The sequence below is a fragment of the Rhineura floridana genome, chromosome 2 (assembly GCF_030035675.1).
Source record: "Rhineura floridana isolate rRhiFlo1 chromosome 2, rRhiFlo1.hap2, whole genome shotgun sequence".
Taxonomy (NCBI): Eukaryota; Metazoa; Chordata; class Lepidosauria; order Squamata; family Rhineuridae; genus Rhineura; species Rhineura floridana.
Genome location: NC_084481.1, coordinates 193,894,023 through 193,909,831, shown reverse-complemented (window position 1 = coordinate 193,909,831; position 15,809 = coordinate 193,894,023). Strand labels below are relative to the sequence as shown.

Genomic DNA, 15,809 nt, shown 5'->3' with positions numbered 1-15,809 from the left:
CATACCAAGCCATGCTTAAAGAAGCTTAGCATAAACTGACTTCTTTAATTTTATGTTATCTGATAAGGCTTAAGGAAGCTTAACCATAATTGGCCATCGCCCAGCTAACCAGAACCACCAACTAAGGGTTTGAAGGTTGTGATTATTGCTAGCTATGGTTTGCACTTTGAACGCAGTCTTGAATTGACAAGTGCGAAAGCAGACAAGCAGCTCTCTGTTTTAAACAATGATATGGCTTGTTTGGTGTGATGTTTGAATTGAACCATAGTTTTAAGAAAGTATTTTTATGCAAGGCAGGCAAATCATGGTAATAGTTGGTTTAGGGATACTTTTTCTAGATGCTGTTCCCAGCTCTGTATAGTTAGGCCTCATTATATAAGCCAATGAGTGTGCCTGTTAATTTTTGTAGAGTGTGGGAGGGAGGAAACCTGCAGCCCATGGGCCAAACTTGCCATGTTTGGGCAATATAGGTCTATCTGGCCTACACCTGATCTCTTATATGATGTGGGTCAGGTAAGGGCGGAGCTTTGCCGAAAGGGGTTTTGCTGCTGATTGGCAGCACCTGCACACATTACTTGCGCAGCTTCTGAAGAGCCTGACAACCAGCTAATTGCCAGAGCTTCTGAAGCATTGTGCAATGCAGGATTGACCTCTGCTCTTATCAGCTGATGCAAGAGGAGGTCAATTCTGCTGGGTTCAGGTGCTCAAGAGAGCTCTATGCACACCCAAACCCAGTAGTAACAAGGGGGTAAACCTCTACTAAAATGAAGTCCCCCCTTTTCTTTTAGCAACAGTTTCAGTGCAAACCCCTTCCTGAATTGGGAAGGGCTTTTGTATTGAATCCTGTCAAACCCCTGAGGGGGATAAATCCTGTTCAGTTTGGCTGCACTTTGACGTCCTGAAGTTGGGACATCAAAGCATCAAATCTCCTGACATTATTTGTGACATCAGGTAATTGACAGATGGGCAGCCATGCCCACCTGTCACATTTGGCTAGCAAGGCAGATCCTGATAAGGATCTGGCCTGTGGAGCTAAAGAGTCCCCCACCCCTGCTGTAGAATTTGAAGTTACAGACCCTTGTCTTCAGACATAACTTTTTCAGCTTTAGTCAAAAGCATTTGAGTGGCCTTGAAACACCATAAATGTCAGGCATGATTGTGTCATGACTTTTTTGTGGACACTTGCCCACCTGCTATAGTAAATGGTCCATTATGGAAAGGAATAAAATGTGGTTGTTTTATTTTGTTTTTAAAAAATAATCTGCTATGCTTTTCAAACAAGTAAAGTCGTATAATTAGCCAGGGCACTTGAGCCAAGGTTATCTGTGAGATTTACCACTATGGGTGGTATCCATAGTTAGAGTAGATCCATTGTAATCAATGGGCTTATGTAACTTAGGTCCATTGATTTCAGTGGGTCTTTTCTATGTATGACTTAGTTGGATATTGCTCCAACTGACCTAAATGAACTACAGCAAATGACACCAAATTTCTGACACTGACCAAAATGTATACAATATTCCTATTACACTGCCTAGATCTTTTTGACATGTTTAGAGTAAGCCAATTAGCCCATTAGTGAGTGAAGAAAAGTGATGGTCCAGTAAGATTTTAATCCTGCAGGTGAGCATACAATTTTGAGGTATATGCATACGTTTAAGGGATGTTTTAAAGGCTACGGTATTTCTTGCTGATTGGGTTTTTCATTTGCATTATACTTGGGCACAACTGATTACTTAGTTGATGTAAATCCAAAGGCAGATGAAGGTTACTTGTATATCAGCCAAATGATACAGATCTTTGTAGACATCTCAGGAAATTGAGAACATCCTTCCTGTGTGCTGACATGCCAGTGTTGTTATGTTTCCTTATTAAATTATGTGTTTAACACTCTGCCTATTTTTCTCCATACACACATAATTTGCATATACTTGGTTCTTTCTCAGTGGGCCTGGCGATGGCTTTTTCAGCTCTGGATTTCAGTCTCGTCTGATTGGGAACAACCTTCATAACATGTCTGTTCCAGAGTGTAAGTATCTAGATACTTGAGGGAACAAATGCTCTAATAAGCACTCTGTATCTAAGTAAACAAAAACATCTCTCCAAATGTATTTAAGAATACCAGAGAGTGGATTCTGTAAAAAATGCAAAACTTTTATATGTGCCGTTTAATGTGTTTGGAATGGTGACATGATCCACCTTGGAATTATTTTGACCTTTGTCACTAGTGATTGGCAGTGGAGAGTTTAGAACTGAGCACAGTGTGATGGAAGCATATAAAATGCAGTGAGTGGGTGGGTCCTCAAAGATGCAAAAAAAGGTAACTTATAATTACACACTACTTTATTGGATTAAAACTAGTTGCAGTTCTAAGCACCATTATGGAGAAATTCTAAACTGCTAAACTAAACTAGCAGGCTGTGTCTGAAACCATTTAGTGTGTAAATATGTGTCACCTTGAATCAGCAGTCACAGCGGCCTCCCAACTGGCATATTTACTTTGATAGAGAATGCCCATGCCAGGCGGCTTGCTCTTGTGAGACTGTTGCCTAACAGGTATGTTACCAGAGCCTACCCTCTGGTTACATGAAAAATAGTGATATGGTGCTTGGTTATTTAACTTGAGGCAGTTTGGATCTCTCATCTCACAGTACAGTTAACAGAGTTTAGGGGAAATGGGAAGCCCTACTGTGTACCCATGCCGCAGAGATTATAGTTGGGTGTGGATAGTTTGTTGTCACTGCACCTCCTCCACTTCAGCCTGTGAGTGATCAATATGTTTCTTCTGTAGTTATTTGTGGTTTTTTTAACCACAGCAGGAAGAAAAAGCAAAACAACTAAAAAGAATAAGAAACATGATTTAAAATGCAGAAATCAACAGGAATATTTGGGGACAGGTGGAGTGTGTGGGTTTCTGATGTAATTTCAGGAAAAGTTGGCCATATCTCTTATTTATTTATTTGTTAAATTTTTATACCGCCCCACTAGCATAGCTCTCTGGGCGGTGGACAACAAAGAAATACAAATATATACAATAAAATCCCATAATAAAATACAACAAAAATATAAGAAAGTAAGAAAACTAAAAACAGTTACAGCACATGTTAAAACTAGATTAAGTTAGATTAAAATGCCTTAGAAAAGAGGAAGATTTTGACTTGGCGCCGAAAATATAGTAATGTCGGCGCCAAGCGCACCTCATCGGGGAGACTGTTCCACAGTTCGGGGGCCACCACTGAGAAGGCCCTAGTTCTTGTTACCACCCTCCGAGCTTCTCTATGAGTCGGAACTCGGAGGAGGGCCTTCGATGTAGAACGTAGTGTACGGGCAGGTTCATATCGGGAGAGGCGTTCCAGCAGGTATTGTGGTCCCACGCCGTATAAGGCTTTATAGGTTAAAACCAGCACTTTGAATCTGGCCCGGAAGCATATTGGAAGCCAGTGCAAGCGAGCCAGAACTGGTGTTATGTGTTCGGACCGCTTGGTCCACGTTATCAGTCTGGCTGCCGCGTTTTGCATGAGCTGTAGCTTCCGAACGGTCTTCAGAGGCAGCCCTACGTAGAGCGCATTGCAGTAATCCAATCGCGAGGTTACCAGAGCCTGTACAACTGATGTGAGGTCCTCCCTGCTCAGGTAGGGATGTAGCTGGGCTACCAACCGAAGTTGGTAGAATGCGTTCCGTGCCACAGAGGCTACTTGAGCCTCGAGTGACAGGGAAGGATCTAAAAAGACTCCCAGACTACGAACCCGTTCCTTTAGGGGGAGTGTAACCCCGTCCAGGACAGGGTGTATATCCACCACCTGATCAGAGAAACCACGCACCAGCAGCATCTCAGTCTTGTCTGGATTGAGCCTCAGTTTGTTAGCTCTCATCCAGTCCATTATTGCGGCCAGGCAACGGTTCAGCACATTGACAGCGTCACCTGAAGGAGATGAAAAGGAGAAGTAGAGTTGCGTGTCATCAGCGTACTGATGGCAACGCACTCCAAAACTCCTGATGACCGCACCCAACGGCTTCATGTAGATGTTGAAAAGCATGGGAGACAGAACTGACCCCTGTGGGACTCCACATTGGAGAACCCACGGTGTCGAGCAATGTTCCCCAAGCACTACTACACATTATTGTATTATTTCATTTAATAAATGAAGAGGGTTATATTTTTTTAATGTGGTTACCTCCCTAAACCTAGAGGCTTGGGTGGACTATTATAATGCTGCAGCCAGACTGCTGACGAAGACCAGGCGGTCCGCGCATATTACACCTGTTCTGGCGCGTTTGCACTGGCTGCCTATTTGTTTCCGGGCTAGATTTAAAGTGCTAGTTTTGACTTATAAAGCCTTACACGGTGCGGGACCACAGTACCTGGCGGAACGCCTCTCCCGATACGAACCTACCCGCTCACTACGTTCAACATCAAAGGCCCTCCTCCGAGTTCCGACCCACAGAGAGGCTCGGAGGGTTGCAACGAGATCTAGGGCCTTTTCAGTGGTGGCCCCCGAATTATGGAACAGTTTCCCCGACGAGGTGAGCCTGGCGCCCACTCTTTTGTCTTTCCGGCGGCAGGGCAAAACTTTTTTATTCTCCCAGGCATTTTAATATTCTTAATATTTTTAATACTTGAACTTATTTTAATATATTTCACTTGTAGCTAATAATGTTTTAGGATGTTGAATGTTTGAAATGTATGTTTTGATGTTTTTATTGTGATTTTATTGTACTTTATAGTTGTAATAACTTTATGCTGTGCACCTTTGGGCTTTGGGCGGTATAAAAATTGAACAAAATAAATAAAATAAATATTATGAAATAACTAAGCCTAAAGGTTTGGGTAGACTTTTAGGAAATAACTAAGTAAATGTTTTTTGCTAGAATCTTCATCTCTCCTTTGAATTGCTGCTTCTATATTTGTTGAGATATGATTTCCCAATGGATTTTGCAAATGATGGTAAATGACACTACAGTTTGCTTGTTTTTTTGCAAGGCAGGGAAGGTTAAAGTTATCTGGAAGTAGCAACTGCACTCACATCAAACCATCATGGCAATTTAATGATGGTTCTGTAAGGGGCAGCAGTTTCATGACACACTAGAATCTCAGGCATGATTAATGACTGACTATCCATACCGATGTGGCTGGTTTTATCTAAGCGTTTCCATTATACAGGTGCCAGTATGTTGATTTGTATTCAGCGTACAATACTGTCTTGTCTTAAGCCATTGTTCTCTTCCTTTAGACTTGGCATATGGCTCTGTGATAACAATGAAAAACCTTCGTATGGCAGGGGGATACCTTCATTCACACTGGCATCTGTATCCTGAGGGTGTGGGGGCACGGCAGCAGCAGGTCAGTGAAATGTTAGAAAGTCACGCTTTGCTAGTATTGCCATAAGTCATTTGTGCAACTAAAATATTGTGGGGGGTATGCATGCACTTCACAGAATTCAATAAGTCTTTCTCCTCCTTCATTTCTATCTCCTAAGCCCCATTTTCCTACAATTCCTAGTGGAGAAGTTCCATACTTTCTGTTAAAACAAGACCAGGAGCAGACTGCGGTACAGAACATGAACTGGTAATACAGAAAATGAGAGTAAAGCTAAAGAAGAACAACAAAGCAATTATAATGCCATAATACAATTTAAATATCCCAGAAGAATATAAAGATCAAGATTTGAGGCTTTAAACTTAGTTGACAGAGAACCAGAACAATGGAATAAAGTCAGAGACATTAGCAGGGAAGAATGCAAAAAGACAATACCTCCAGTTAAAAAGAGAGAAAGACCTCAATGGATGACTGAAGAAACTCTTAAAATGATTGAAGAGAGAAGGAAAGCAAAAGCAAAAAGAGATAGAAACACTGTTCGAACCCTAAATGCAACAATACAGTGACTAGTACCTAGGGACAAAGAGAACTATTACAATAGTTATTGTATAGAAATAGAAGAGGACAACAAAAAGGGTAGAATGGGTGAAAGGAAGCTACAGACCTGAACTCACAAGATCTGAATAGGGTGGTTTATAACAGATGCTATTGGTGGTCACTGATTCATAGGGTCACTATAAGTCATAATTGACTTGAAGGCATGTAATAACAACAATGCATGCACTTTTGCTTTAGAAGGTGTTTTCTGTGTTATGTTTTCAGATACAGGAGTGCCTTGCAGAAATTCTTCTAACGGGCTTATAAGTCAAACCCTGTCTGAATCCTGTGCAATTTCAGCTCTGGCATGTCCTCTTAATACAAATAACGGTTGTTTTGTATTCCTCTATTACTTTCTCACTGCTGTGGGTATCTAAAGCATCTTTGAGGCCTGAAAGTTGGTGTGATGTTTTAAGAGATCTGTTAGAATGATCAGTAACTACTAGTCATGATGGTAGTATGCCTGTGAATACCAGTCACTTGGGAGCAATAGCAGGAAAAGGCTATTGTGCTCATGTCCTAGTTGTGAGCTTCCCAGAGACACCTGGTTGTCCATTGTGGGAAGCAGGAAGCTGGATTATGTAGGACTTTTCTGTGGTTCCTAATACCACTTGTTTAGGTACAGAGCTGGTGTAGTTCACACAATCATTGAATACAAGGCTTCTATGAAAGCACTTCCTTTGTATGGCAGTGGTCATGGGCCCTAGGTGTTCAGGTTTCAGAATGAAATCTTTAAAAGACAACGTAATAGAACCCTAGTACTACTTAATGAACACTTACTGCTGTAAGACTAACACAGTATGGGTGAGGACTAAGGCAGTGAGCATGGCTCCCTCTCCCAGACTTTGACAATATAGATTCCTAGTTCTATACCTTTCTTAATTCAAATAGAACTTACTTCATTAGTGATGATTGTAAATACTGTGTTTTATCATTTTGGTGTATGCAACACAGTAATGCAAGAAGCTATACTAACAAAAAGTAGCTCGTAAATTAGGGGGTTAAGTATCACAGGATGGAAAGAAAACATCCACAAAGTCAGTGGATGGATTGGGAGATGGATTCCTATGAGGCTAGTTTGGAAAGTCGTAATACAAAAGACACTTACAAAAATGCATTTTAAAATGCAATAAATTAGAAAAGAAGTAGCTATGCAATAACAAAACAAACTAATTACTTTTTAATGCATTGGTTGCAAATCTGGTTTGTTTAGAAAGGTACAGCATTGCATTTGTCAATAGTGAATGCACAAAGTGTGGCTTGTTGATGGCTGGACCCTAGTGTGTTTGAAGGGATGTAATGTAATGACTACTCTGTGTTCTTAGGTCACTGCATATTTACACAAGGACTTGAATAACTTGTGGATTATAAAGAAGCACAACTTGAACACAGGTAAATTGAGAATAAGAGTGGATTATGTAATTCATTTTTTCTTTCTTGCAGATCAGTAGTTTCCCTGATACCTGTTTGATTATTTATTTGTTGCATTTATATTCTGCCTTTCCAAGGTGTTCCAAGCAGTATACATTGTTTTTCCTCCCCTGTTCTATAAAGCTGCATCCCCTGTGAGGCAGTTTATTCAGAGTCCCTCTTTGCCAGTGGTTCATCTCTTTCTCACTAAAGGTGTATTTTTCGCTTGTGTTCTGGAGAACAGAGTGTGTGGACATCACTCTCTGTCTTCTTTGTGATTAAGGATGCAAGAAGAATGGTAGCAGTTACATGTTCTCAGGTCCTGTGGGCTTGCCTGTTCTATCAGGGTGCCAAAACATAGAATCTAGTTCTGTATCTTGGTTCTCCTTTGCAAGTCTTCTGAAAACTGCCTCAGAGGGGCACCCTAGCCACTTCCTTATCTAGTGTAATATCTAGGGCTGGTGTAAGCCTTCCACCATTTCATTGCTCCAGATCACAGATGTGTATATGAATCGCTACAGGGGGTAATTTGAAGTAGGAAAATAGTGTCTCTCAATTTTTAAAGCTGCATTTCTTCCAAAACATCCTCCCACACACACATTTCAGTTGTCAAAACTCAGGGTTACACTTTGAAGGTGAGACTTCATAGTTTATTATGTATTTCTTCTTATTGTAATTGCTTTAATTGTATTATATAGATACTATGTTATGTAGTGACATATATTGTTTGTTTCTATGTTGTAAATCACCCTGGGGTTTCTTGACGAAGGGTGGTAAAGAAATTTAATAAATAAAATAAAAATAAATAATAAATAGTGGCAAATGAGATTTGAGAGATAGTAGATTTGGTCCCTTGTTTGGGGAGCATTGTGCAGTTGTTGTTGTTTAATCAGCTGGATATCTAGCTTCTCTCCTTCCAGCTTTGCTTACTTTTACAGCAGAGGCTCTGAGCAGGTTGCAAGTCCATTAGTGGTAGAAGGCAAAAAGCCTCTTTTTGTGACTTGTACTGGTGAAGACAACATAGCTGAGTTGGATAAACATTTGGGGTTGTGTTTTCAGACAGTGGCAAGGTTGGCCAATTCCACAGTGTCAAATAAGATGCATTCCCTCTTGATCTAATCCTGTGGTACAACTACAACTTTATACTCTCCTGGGAGACACCCAGATTTATCTCTGCTGACTGCTCTTTCATTAGTTTATTAGATGATTTATGGTGCAATCCAACTCGTAGGAGACTGGTGGCAGTGGAGCTGGTAGAAGGGGCCACCATATCCAACCTCTGTTCAGGCGATGGTGGGAGTGGAGGACACTGGCTGTGCCAGTAGGGTGCAGCAGAAGTAAACAAAAAGCATATTTCCTTCCACCACCCGTTTTCCAGTGTATCGGCTGCTGGGATGGAGGAACGAACAGGCTCAGGATACAGCAGAAGTCCACCTCCCTTCAGTTTCACCCCTAGAATGCCCCTTCAGATTTTCTGCTGGCTCCACTTGTGCCGGTCTTGGCTGAGCTGAGCTGTGCTATGGCTGCACCTAGCAGGGGACCTCTGCTGGTGGCACCTGGCGACACCAACACCCTTCCTCCTCCTCCTACAGCTCCACCACATCCTGAAGCCCCTCAGCCTGGTGTATCTGCCAGGTGGATTGCGCCCTTAGGTACTTTCAAACTGAAACAAATTAATGCAAAATTTAATTGATTGTATTTATCCCTTTTCTATAGAGGTACGGATACAAGGCAACTGGATTCAAGTTTGTATTCAGTCTGAGGAAAAGACTGATCAAATCAAAATGAATTATTTCAAAAGGAAATTTGTACTTAGTGCTGAACATAGCTTCATGTTCAACTTGCTGGTTTGTGGTCTGCAATTTTGAATATTCAAGAATTTTGTTGTTTTTCTAATACTTAACATCCCCTGGCACTCTTTCTACAGTCCCACTGGCAATACATTTTGTTCATGGTTAGAGAAGCTTTTTATCATGAAGACGATAGAAAGTCATCTAGACTATTTAGTATTTCTGCATTTAAAGCATAGATGTTGGAAAGACTATATTTTTGTGATGCTTTCCTAGTTTATTTGATATTGTCATTCTTACGTCTTCTCCATCTGCTTCAGATCTCATGCTGTGACTTTTTCTCTTTCACCAGATCATTCAGACCCTTCCTTCACCGTGGAGTTTGTGAGGCATGGAGATGTTATCCGCTTGGAACACAAAGAGTAAGCTGTTTAGGAAATGGAAGAAATGCTAAAGACCTGAAGTAGCAATTCTAGTTGAGTATGATAGTCTGTGTCCTGGTCTGCCAGTAACTACACCTTGGTTAAATCAGGCCTTGATCTACTGGTTACTAATGACAGTTTCTTCTGTGTACTTCAAATGTATTCTGGAAAGCTTCCTTTGCATACATCCACATATTTAAACTTAAGAGCTTTCTTAGGACCAACCTAGATGAAGCCATGGATCCCCGTTAGTCTTTAAAGTACCATTAGATGCTGTTGTTTTTGTTTTGTGAGACTAACATACCTACTACTCCTGGAATCTGTTGCCATGAGAGAGAATGTGCCATCTCATTGTAAATAGTAATCTTGACATTCAAATGTTGGCAGATACATATTTGGCAAACCATCACTGTATTGCTACTGTAGTCAGCTGTGTTAAAGATGATTGAAAGTGTTTGAAGTGAGGTTTTGTTTTTTTTACTGAAATAGATGTTCAATGTTGAAACTGTCCCAAGCACACAATGTGATTTTATTGTAACTTTAGGACTTCTAGAAACCTGCATAGTCATCAGCATGAAGCCCCCTTGACAAGAAAGCATCTTCAGGTCACTGGGTATGGCATAGTAAGTGAACAAAGAGAATACTTGATTATGCCTGCCATTTGGAATATATTCCTAGAACAAAAGGTTACTTCTCCTTGGGGTTTTCTTCCTTTAAGCTGTTCAAAATCTGTGATTATTTATTGAAGAACAGGAGGTTGCAGTACACTTTTTGGCTCATAGTAATGAAACTACTATGTGAAACTTTTAAGATTAAAGGAAAATACTGACTGTAGCACATCCCCTAACAAACTGCATTGCCACAACATTTAATACAAAAGCACATTTTATGTTCAACCCCACCTATAGCAGAGCTAGACAACAGGGAATTAAGACTCTTTAAAAAGCTTTACTGATTCGTATTCTGTCCTGCACTTATTATGACCTTTTTTTTTTTCATTCTTATGAGGTGAAAGTGTATTGGTATAAATCTTTTCAGTTGTCTGTGTAACTTTCTAATCCAAAAGTGCAGTAAAGATTGGGGGTGGGGAGAGCAGTATCTTAGCCCTAAAAAGGAGAGGAAAAAAGTACAACAAAAATATTGGCCTGTTTTGCACATAACTATGGCTTATTGCAGGGGTGGGGAATCTTGCTGGTTCTGGGGCCAGATCTTTATCTGGCCCTGCCCCATGGGCAAATCTTGACAGGAGGGCAGGACCATACACCTGTCAATGACATAACATCACAATGGTGTCAGGTGATTGACAGGTGGGTTGCCTCTGCCCACCTGTCAAAACCTCTTGCACTTGCAAAGTCTGTCCCGTGCCCCTCCTTTCAAGGTCTGCAATCAGAACTTGAAAGGGATCCCTTCAACCTCCAAAAAGCAAGCAGACCCATTTTTTCTTTAGCGCTGTGTAACAGTGCAGTCTGTGCCAGAGCCGATGTCTGTTTCCAGACATTGGCTCTGGCAGGGACTGCACTGTCACGCAATGATGAAAAAGCAGCGCTTGTTTTTCAGTGCTCTTTGAAGCAGTCTCCCCTGGCCCTTTAAAGATTGCTTCTTGCACTCCTGGACCAAGCAGGATTGCTTTCCCTTCACATCAGCCAATGTGGCAGGGGTGGTTACAACTCAGGGAGTTCCTACAGGGAGCTCTCCGACACACCCATACAGGGCTTTACTCCCCACTTAGCTAGTAAGTAGGGATTAAATCCTGCCTGCCTGGCCGTGCGATCTTGTACAGGATTAAATCCTGTCATCCATCTGTCAGCTGACATCATTAGTGACATCAGTTGGTGGGCATGATTTGAGGGAAATGGCCTCAACAGCCAAATTGGAGCCCTTGGGGGGCCTGGATGCTGGAAGTTTCTCATCCCAAGGTTTGGCTTAGCATGTTGTCTGAACATGGAATTGTGGTTAAAGTCTCTCCTCCTTAACCAAATCTGTAACCATAGGACCAACCTTGGCTAATAAACCAAGAGAGATCAAGGAGGCTGGAGCAACTCCCTTATGAACAAAGGCTACAACGTTTGGGAATTGTCAGTTTATAAAAAGGCGAGTAAGGGAGGACACATTATACATAGTGTGGAGAAAGTGGGTAGGGAGTTTTCCCTCCCTCTAGAATCTAATCATCAAATGAAACTGAATGTTAAAAGATTCAGGATAGACAAAAGGAGTAGCTTTTTAACACAGCACATGTGGTGTGTGTGTGTTTAATGGCAAAAACATAGACTTTCTGGGGCAGTATTCAGCTAAAACGTTGCACAAGGGCTAGCATAACATGAGCTTCCCCATCCTCCCCCCTCACCATCCCCAAATCTGCCTGGAGGCTTGGGGGAACCCCAAGAACAGATTTAGGGGGTGTGCAGGGGGAGCAGAGGGGGGAATTGTTTGATTGCACAATGAAAAAACTTTGTGCTGGTGGAACAATCTGATTAGCGCTATGTTGAATACAAACCATGGGTTTTACTCTCCTCCCTGCGTCATAAATACAGGCATAGTACATACTGCTAATGCCTGGATAGCACAAAGCTGAGCAATCTTATTAACTCTTCATGAGTACTGCTAGTGCCGTGAAGCTTCAGAAGCCTGTTTTTCTCCCATTCATATTAGCACTTCTTCCTACTTCTCTGTCTCTGTCTTCTTGGTATGTATATTTTATAGAATGGAACTGGAGATTCCAATGATTTCTGGCGAATTGAGGTTGTGGGAAGAAAGGCTGGGAAGCGTATCAAAGTCCTACGTAGTCAGATCCGGCTGATTCACTTGGCTACAGGCTGCATCTTGGGTTCAACTGGAAAGATATTACCAAAATGGTAAGTATTCAGAAGTTATGTTTTATGGAATTCTTGACTTTGAAGAGACTGAAAGGCCTGTAGACTAACCTCCAAGACAAGCCAGCTCCCATGCCTCTTGGTTCCCCCCCCCCCAATATGTGATACAGTGCATTTGGGTCCACAGTGTAAAGAGCAAACACATGGCTGAAAGGCTCTTACAGTACATGAGCTTGGAATTATTTATGTGAGTGAACAAAGGCACATCCTGCAAGAAAGGCAAACTTCCTCTTTACAGCCTTTGACACTTAAGATTCTATGTGACTGTAATTTGTTTTAAGCTGTTTTTAACATTGTATTGTTAATTTGCTGCAACCTACCTGGGATGTTATGATAAAGGGCGGGTAAGAAATTGAAATAATAATAATAGTAGTAGTAATAATAATGGAACCCTTTCACCAACTAAATCACTGCCAGTTCAGAACGGTAATGAATTCTTTTCTAGTACCAAATATGGTTATCTTTCAAATAGCCAAGCATGATCAAAATCCATCCATAAAGTCTTCCCAAAATAAATTTAATTTGGGTGCATATGGGTATTCTCTCTCTGACTGTGTCATTCATTATCCCTCACTGCTGCTGCCAATTGTTAAGATTATAGCTGCTATTACTATAATCCTGCCTTGAGATCACCAAACTGTCAAGGATTAACTACTATTTTCCCACTCCACTTGAACTCTTACACCCATTTACTTAGTCATTCAGCTATGTTTTCCTTACTGCCACATATATTTAAATTATAAGTTAATAATAAACCTCCACTCACCCACCGGTAGCTGTCAGTAAAGTATGATATGAAACAGTACAGGGGCCACTTTGAAGTAAAACAATGGTGTAAGATGTATGTTATTTTTTATTAATGAATAATAAACACGGATATTTATGCTTAGCCTGAGAGGTTTCTATGTAAAAAACTTAACTTGTATTTTAAAGCGGACTGTTCACTGCACCAGGTTAGTATGTTACTGTCACTTAAAAAATATAGTTCTGGGAGATTCACTTCCTCCCACCCCCATTTAAACCAATAGGCAGTTACCCTAATCATTCCAACCCAACTTAACCACTTGGCACAGAGGACTATGCTTGTGAAGTCTTCCATTTGGTTCTTCTGCTCTGAAGATGGTCAGGCTTCAACCTGGACACCTACCGAAGTCTTCACCTGGCAACAGCAACCTCTCCTACCTCAGGCACTCCACAGTCCATGCTGACCCTTGGATTCTAAGCTCCCATGAAGGCTAACTCGTAGGGATACTCCTACTCCCTCACAGGCCTTCTTCAGCTCTAGCCAGTGATTTCAGCTCTTGGCTCCCTTCAGGCTTCCCAAGCCTCCTCAAGCCACAACATCATTTGCATGGCTGCTTGCTTCATCTCCCAGTTTCTTCTTCTTCTTCACATGATGACATGATCAGAAAGACTGTCTCCTTTACCATCCCCACTCTCACAACTGTGGTCTTGAGACCTGCCTTTTATGCTCCAGCAGGGTCGTCCTCATCTTAAGTTTAATGGTGAATCAAAGCCAAGGGAAAGCCCTATTATCACCACCTACTGGCAGGCAGTGTTAGCACATCTCTCTCACAGCCTTTCATAGAGCTTTGTAACCTTAACAAACTGTCAAAGAATCTCTCAACACTGAGCCCCAAAAATTCTTATCCAGCCAGTCTTTTTAAATTTGGGTGGAATTCTCCCCTCTTATCAGGCCACAACTCTGGTCCAATGGGGTGAGACAGAATGTCCATTGTACTGTCCAGTAGAAACTCACTAAATTTCAGTTCACTGTGTCTGTATAAACATAAGGACCTGCCTCTCAAATCTATCCTTGTTTTGACAGAATGTAAGTGGCAGTTAGACTGATAGTTCAGCCACCTCCAGTCCTATTGTGGATATACTACAGCTGCTAGTAGCAAGTCAAGATAGTATGCACAGTTTACTACCTTCCAGAGTGTGGATTCATATTCATACGGAGAGAGAGTGAGAGAAAACAAAACCTTTACCTCATTAAAAAAAGGGGGGAAAGTGATTTCTTCACGAAGCTCAGACTCTCAGACTTTCAGACTCTCAGCAGCCAAATTCCCTAAAAAGAAATTGCAAGATAATCTTCATAATGTTAGGTTCTCCAATGGCTGGTAGACCAGTAGGAGTTTTAGTAAATTAGCAGAATTTAGCCTAGTGTAGCTTGCTCAGCCCTCTGTGCTACATGGGTGTGATTTTACCTGAGAGAAAGCGAGTTTTTCCCTTGCTTTAAATCACTCAGACTTAGACTTGGTTTCAAAATAAGAAAAGACTACTTTATCAATAGAAATACATACTGAATAGGAAAAGTGCTACTTCTATCTAGTTAACTAAGTTGGGAGCTTAAGTTGGACAGAAAAGATGAGCATAGGTCAGTGGTAGCCTAACCAGCTATGAGGACTCTAGCTCTCTCCCCATGCAAAGGGGACCAAATGGGAGTTGCTCTTGTCACACTTCTAACACATAAATCTAGTCAACTCTTGAACCCAGTGAGAATCATCTCCCAATTTCCAACTTCAGTTTGCTAGTGTCCAGTTTGCAGCTTTTGGTTTTTAGATACATACTGTTCTTTACCCTAAATAGCTCATTTTCTTCTCTTTATATTTGTAGAATGCTGTCATTTACCTCTCTTTAACGTATTTGTACTAAAAAAAAGTTCTCATAATGATTCTCTGTATGGTTTGTGGGAATGAATCAGAGTGGGATTTAGACATGGAGGACTGTTAAGGACATATTTGAGAGGGATTATTGGGGGGTACAGCTCTTAGTATAGTTGTTTTAATTAATTAACTAATGATGCTGTTTTGGGAGTTTATATTTTGTATTTGATTCTTAACTGATAATGTTTATGTTTAAGAGAATACTATTTTTCTGTTAATTATGCTATTTTGAATGTGTTTTTTATATTTGGCTTGAATTTGTAATGTTTTCTTTTAATATTTTCTGATGTTTTGTTCAATGTTTTAATCTAGGTTGTAAACCGCTTTGAGATTTGTTTCCCAAATAATATAAAGTGGTATAGAAATGACATAAAATAAATAAATAAATTTTGCCTTTATAAAAGAATATCTCCATTTCTCAAATTCTCTTGTGCACACATCATAGAAGTAAGCTCCATTGAAGACTGGGACTTTCTTTGGAGTAAACTTGCATAAGATTGTGTTGCACATTGCTCTTCTTTGTTCCAAATTGAATTCATTCTTTTTGACTATGGGTGTCTAAAACTGGTCATGGTAATCCAGATCTGGCCTGTTCAATTCTTTATACAAGAAGGGAACCAATAAATCGTTAGTTAAAACCTTTTTTCCCAGCAAAAACAATACTTGTTTCCTAATTATTATTCTTCCTAACAAGAATTTAATTTACAGCTGCATCACAGCAGAGACTCGTAGTT

At 40.8% G+C, this 15,809-nt stretch overlaps 1 protein-coding gene across 2 annotated transcripts in view; it reads left to right on the top strand.

The window, feature by feature from the left end:
• POMT2 (protein O-mannosyltransferase 2) overlaps window positions 1-15,809 on the top strand; it is a 48,990-nt gene that overhangs the window by 13,557 nt on the left and 19,624 nt on the right. For both annotated transcript variants that reach the window (XM_061611830.1, XM_061611831.1), the window contains exons 8-13: window positions 1,947-2,029; window positions 5,232-5,341; window positions 7,240-7,306; window positions 9,467-9,536; window positions 10,081-10,159; window positions 12,237-12,388. In XM_061611830.1, the coding sequence (XP_061467814.1) occupies window positions 1,947-2,029; window positions 5,232-5,341; window positions 7,240-7,306; window positions 9,467-9,536; window positions 10,081-10,159; window positions 12,237-12,388 (561 nt within the window). The remainder of the gene's footprint in view (window positions 1-1,946; window positions 2,030-5,231; window positions 5,342-7,239; window positions 7,307-9,466; window positions 9,537-10,080; window positions 10,160-12,236; window positions 12,389-15,809) is intronic.